General features: G+C 40.1%; 1 protein-coding gene across 1 annotated transcript; it reads left to right on the plus strand.

Moving 5' to 3' along the window:
* Window positions 1-4,792, plus strand: LOC109674188 (olfactory receptor 1G1-like). Its single transcript, XM_020151227.2, has 2 exons — window positions 1-26; window positions 3,853-4,792. Exons 1-2 carry the CDS (start codon window positions 1-3, stop codon window positions 4,790-4,792), a joined length of 966 nt encoding a protein of 321 aa, XP_020006816.2.
* The last annotated feature ends 1,320 nt before the right edge of the window (window positions 4,793-6,112 follow it).

Genomic DNA, 6,112 nt, shown 5'->3' on the forward strand with positions numbered 1-6,112 from the left:
ATGCAGCCGACTAGCAACATCAGCAGGTTAGAAATGCAAATTCTCATGTCGCTCTTCAGATTTGCTAAATCAGAATCTCTGGGGGGAGGGGGTGTCAGATCCAGTGACTTAACTAGGTTTCCAGGTGGTTCTTAAGTACCTGAAAGTTTGAGATGCTCAGTTCTCAAGTATTCAAAAAATGCTCTGTATGTTTATTGCAGTATTATTTACAACAGCCAAGCTTTGGAAGAAGCCCAGTTGCCCCATGACTGATGAATGGATTAAGAAAATGTAATATATATACACAGTGGAGTTTTATTCCACCATAAAGAAGAATGAAATCATGTTGTTTGCAGGTAAATGGATGAATGGATGGAACTGGAGAACATCATATTAAGCAAAGTAAGTTAGGCTCAAAAGGTCAAAGGTCATATGTTTTCCCACATATATGGGAAGCTAGACCTATAAGTTAAGTGTATATATAGAAACATATGATTATATATGTGTGTGTGTATATATATATATATATATATACACACACACATATATAATGAGAGAGAACAAAATTGTATTAGTGAATCTGTCTGAGGGGACTACAAGAGGCAGGAGAGACACAGAAAATGTTAGAGAATGAAAAATACTGAAGCAACCCATATATATATATACATATGTATATAATAGGAAGCACTGTACTCTAAACTGTGGGGAGAATGGTGATAGAGAATGAGTAAGTAATGAGGGGGGAGGGAATTAATTTGATTAAAGCACAATATATACTGGCCTGAAGTACCAAGGCGAAATCCCCTTGGACTATCAGTATACACTTACAAAAACGAAGGGTAAGAGGAGAATAATAGGTCTTTTCTGGGGGTCGGCATCAGGGGGAGGGGAGTGGGCACAAGGAAAAGGGCACAAGGAATGGAGTGAATATGGTGGATGTATTTCATATTCATATACGAAGATAAAAGAATAGAACCTGTTGAAATTGTTCTAAGAAGGGAGAAAATAACCTCTTTTCTTTGTAATTTATTAATCTGTGGTATTATATTAATGGCAACAATAAACAGACAAAAACAGAAAATTGATACTGAGAAGTGGGACTGTTGCTAACAGCAAATACTGTGGAATGTGGAAGTGGCTTTGAAACTGAGTAATGGTTAAGGTTGGAAGAGTTTGGAGGGGCAGGTTAGAAAATGCCTACATTACTATGAATGGAGTATTTGGGGAGTAATTCTGGTGGCGCCTCACAAGAAAACAAGAAGACCAGGGAGGAGCTAGAATATCTTAGAGATAAATGATCTTGAGCAGAATGCTGGTGCAAATAAGTATTTCAATGGAAATTTTAATAAAGGCCACCCTTTTAAAGAACTTAACTGACCAAAATTTAAAATGATGAACATAGAGATATGACAGAGAAAATATTTAAGCAACAAAGAATTCAGGGTTTCTGGTCAATTTTAACTGTATGGGAGAGAATTCAGGAGTAAAATGGAGTAACCTAAAGGTAGAATGCAGCTATCCTTATCTCAACCAGCAAAAACCCTTGTTCCTTCCTATTATTGCTTATACTCTCTCTACAACAAAATTAGAAATAAGGGCAAAATGGTTTCTGCTGGGTATTGAGGGGGTGGGGGGGGAGAGGGAGGGGGCGGAGTGGGTGGTAAGGGAGGGGGTGGAGGCAGGGGGGAGAAATGACCCAAGCCTTGTATGCACATATGAATAATAAAATTTAAAAAAATGATAATAATGAAGTAGAAAAAAAAAAAAAGAAAGGAAAACAAAAATATCTGAAAAATTCAAAGCCTGACCAGGAAAGGATGAAGTAAAAGCATGGAAAGGGTCTGTTCCAGCAACCACTTGCTAAAGAGATTACCATGCATAAATGAGAACCAAGTGCTCAAATCTCCTTTACCCAGAAGAATGGGAAAAAGGCCCCAGAGGACATCTCCCATAACAAGCACAGATGCCTAAAATGGCAGAAATAGTTCAGGAAACAGACCCAAGTTCTCTCCATGGGTTTTCTGCTCATGACCATTTTGGGGTTTGGTTCCTTGCTCTCTGGGGAAGTGTACTATAGCATGACTCCTACTGCTGCCTGAAGAGAGCGAGTGGCAGACCTTGGTATCCATGTGGTGTTGATTTTATAGGCAGGCAGAGTACAAGAGCCATGGGTCATGAAGAATTTCACCAAGAGTTCAAAGGAAAGCCTGGAGGCCAGGCACACGACTGAGACAGGGGCAGAGCTACACAGAGAGCCCCACTGGGACAATGCCCATTGAAGCCATAGGAACGGAACTGCCAACAAGACCCTAGAACCACAGCCTGGGATTGCTACAGTCAGGAGACTCCAAAGAAAACCAGAGGGTGGAATAAGCCCAGCAAAGTCATAAGATTGAAGCTACTTGAGATCTTCATAGGACCAACCCCTTCTCTAATGGGCAAAAAAATCCCAGACATGTCTGTCTGCTGGAGTTGGGATTCCCTTTGGGATGGTTACTCCTTTATATTTGTCTATTTCTCTCTTTTGGAATGGTAATGAATGCCCTGTACTAGTCTCACCATTGACTATTGGCTTCTTTTGATTTATTTGTTCACAGTTGGAATGAGTTAGGCTTGAGTCTCAGAGGGGACCCAGGATTTTGTATTTTTAATTCATACTGCAAAATTCAGACTTAAGATTATTTAGATTGAATACTTATATTTTGTACATGAGAAGGATGTGAGTTCAAGGGTCCAAGGTGGTTTACTAAATTTTAAGTATGGTTTGTCACCTCCAAAATGCCATGAAACTCTATTTTAGAGATTAATTCCCATTGTGAGATATTAAGAAGGTGCAAGCTTAGCCTGAGTACATGTTAGGAGGTGGAAGGTCTTTAGAATTAGATAAGGTCATCAGGGTGGAGGCCCCATGAATGAATGAACACTGGTGACTTTATAAGAACAGAGCAACTGGCATACACACACACACACACACACACACACACACACACGTGTGTGCACACAATCACTGTCTCTTGCCATATCAGTGCCCCACCCACATTGGGACTCTGCCTCCAAAGCCATCACCACATGCAGGGCCTGAACCTTAGACCAGAACTATGAGCCAAAACAAATCTTTTTTTTCCTTTATAACTTAGCCAGTCAATGGCATTGTATTATTACTGACAGGAAACAGATCATTCTGATTAGTAGTTGCCTAAGAATGAAGGGAAGGAAGATGATAGACTTTGAGGGAACAAAACACAGCCCTGTGGCTTGGTAGCAGAGAAGCAGTCAATTGTGGAGCGAGATAAGGCTGATGAGGTATGTCGAAGTCAAAATACACTAAACTTTAGAAGCCCTATTAGGGACTGTGACTCTTTCATAAGTGAAATGGTTGCCTATGTAGCCACACTTAAATAAACAAGAGACATAGTTGTATTTTCTTTTTCAAAAAGATATTTTAGCTGTAATGTGAACAATCTATTAGATGGGGCAACAGTAGGCATGGTAAACCAGTTAGCAGGGGGTGTGGCTCAAGAGGTAGAGCACCTGCTTAGCAAGTATGAGGCCCTGAGTTCAAACCATAGTCTTACTAAAAAGAGATTCACAAGCAAATAGTTATGCCATCACATAATACAAAGTTTAATAAAAACAGCTCTTTCACATCTTGAGAATTGTAGGAAGCATGTTCTTTTACTCCATTGTCTTTGTGTCTCCTCAAAGGGCCATCCTTTGTGCATTCCAACTCTTTCTCCTCTCATTACTTCTTTAGTTTCTATTTCTCAGTTGGTGATGTAAGGGAGACCCACTGCCAAGGGGCAAGATCCAGGTTGCTGTCAAACCCGGTGTCTGCAGTGAGTGAATCCTCTTCATACCAATTCTTTCATGAAGCACAAGAATGAACTGCAACCAGACTCCTGACTTCGTCCTCTCAGGATTGTCCAGTGACCTAGAGAAATGGCAATTCCTCTTTAGTATCTTCCTGGCTCTCTTCCTACTTGGCCTCCTAGGGAATCTGCTACTTTTGCTGGCTATTGGTGCTGACATACACCTCCATACTCCCATGTACTTTTTCCTCAGCCAGCTGTCCCTGGTAGATCTCTGCTTCATCACTACTACAGCCCCTAAAATGCTAGAGGATTTGTGGACCAGTGATGGATCCATCTCATTCTCTGGGTGTCTTACTCAACTATACTTCTTTGCTGTTTTTGCTGACATGGACAACTTACTTTTAGCCATCATGGCTATTGACCGCTATGCTGCCATTTGTCATCCACTGCACTACCCACTCCTAATGACTTCTTGCAGATGTGGGGTTTTGGTTGGTGGATCATGGGGAGTGGCCCACTGTGTGTCTCTGGTCCATACCTTGTTGTTATCCCAGCTATCTTTCCATACCAATCAAGAGATTCCTCATTTTTTCTGTGATTTTGGTCCACTCTTATCGCTTTCTTGCTCTGATACCTACCTCAATAAGGATCTGACGATGGCTTTGGCTGGGGTTTTTGGAATCAGTGCTCTCCTCTGCATTGTAAGTTCTTATGCCCATATTTTCCATGCTGTGGCTAGGGTTCCATCAGCACAGGGACAAAGGAAAGCCTTGGCAACATGCAGTTCCCATCTCTCTATGGTCATCCTCTTCTACAGCACAGTCTTTGCCACCTACCTAAAGCCTCCATCAACTTCTTACTCCTTGGGGGAGCTGGTTGCTGCAGTCATGTATACTCTGGTAACTCCCACTCTAAACCCTTTCATTTATAGTCTGAGAAATAAGGATGTGAAGAGTTCATTGAGAAGGATACTAGCCATGAAGAGTATTCCTCATGATTAGGAATCATTCCCTTAACCAAAAACTCTTTAGAGGATCACTCCCAACATTATTACATTTACAAAATGAGCCAGTTAACACTACCATCCTCGTGGAGCATTACATGATCTGTTGTAAAGGATACTGGATTGGATTAGCTGTTCTTTAAATTACCTCCACTTGTTTTTTTTGTTTGGTGGTGGTACTGGGGCTTAAACTCAGGGCCTTGTGCTTGCTAGGCAAGTGGTGCTCTATATTTGAGCCACTCCACCAGCCTAAATTGCCTTCAGATACTAATATTGTTGAAACTTGATAACCACTGCAACTGTTTTGATAACCATTAGCATTTCTATGAGTGGTTTAATAATAAAACTCTCCACCATTCCTTTTTTTAATCCATTATGATTTATTCTCTACAATACTTCGTTAAAGAATTAAATGATTTGCCCCACTATTACTTTTACTATAGTAAATACTATCACTTTTTGTGGTACTGGGGTTTAACTTATGGCCTTATACTTGTTAGGCAGGTGCTCTACCACTTGAGTTATGCCACAAGCCCATAAACACCATCTTTGATGTTATCAAAAAATGTTACCATTTTCGATACAATCTCTAACAACATCATAAGTACCAGGACTCTTAATAAAAGAAAGAAATCTGGGTCAATGGATTTTCCCTTAATCGTTCACTTTTCAAATGTTTTATGTATTTGTGTGTGCTTCTGCTATGCTTGAGAGTTTCTGGAGTGTTTTGATTCTCAGGCTGAGAATTGGAAGAGAGCTAAAAATAGTAGAATTTTAAAAATACCCTTTTCTGGTAACAGTAAAAAAGAATATTTCTTACACGTGTTTATGTGTCTGTTAAATTTATTCTAAAAACATAAAGTGGCCAATGCATCATTCAGTGAATGAATTTTTTTTGCAAGTATTATCTCCCATTCTGTGCATTGTTTCTTTCATTTTCTTTTTTTAAATAATTTTTTATTAGGATATATTCATTATACAGGGGGTGATTCATAGTGACAATTCTGATAAGACTTTTATTGTACATTATTTACATTGCCCCCATTGTCTCCCTCTCAACTCTCTCCCCGCCCCACTTAAAGCAATTGCAAGAAGTTTCTTAGTTCTGATTAATATAGGTATATGAACTCCATCCACCATATACTGTCATCTTAATCTCCTTCCTTCACCCTCCCCGTACCCCCCGCACTGTACCTATTTTGCAGTTGATGTTGAAAGGGGTGTCTCAATGTATGGCCACTGTGGGTATACTTTACTTTGGTCCATTCAATCCCTTCCATTACTCTCCCTTACCCCTTTACCTCCCAACCCCCATTTT

This window comes from Castor canadensis, chromosome 8, assembly GCF_047511655.1.
Source record: "Castor canadensis chromosome 8, mCasCan1.hap1v2, whole genome shotgun sequence".
Taxonomy (NCBI): domain Eukaryota; kingdom Metazoa; phylum Chordata; class Mammalia; order Rodentia; family Castoridae; genus Castor; species Castor canadensis.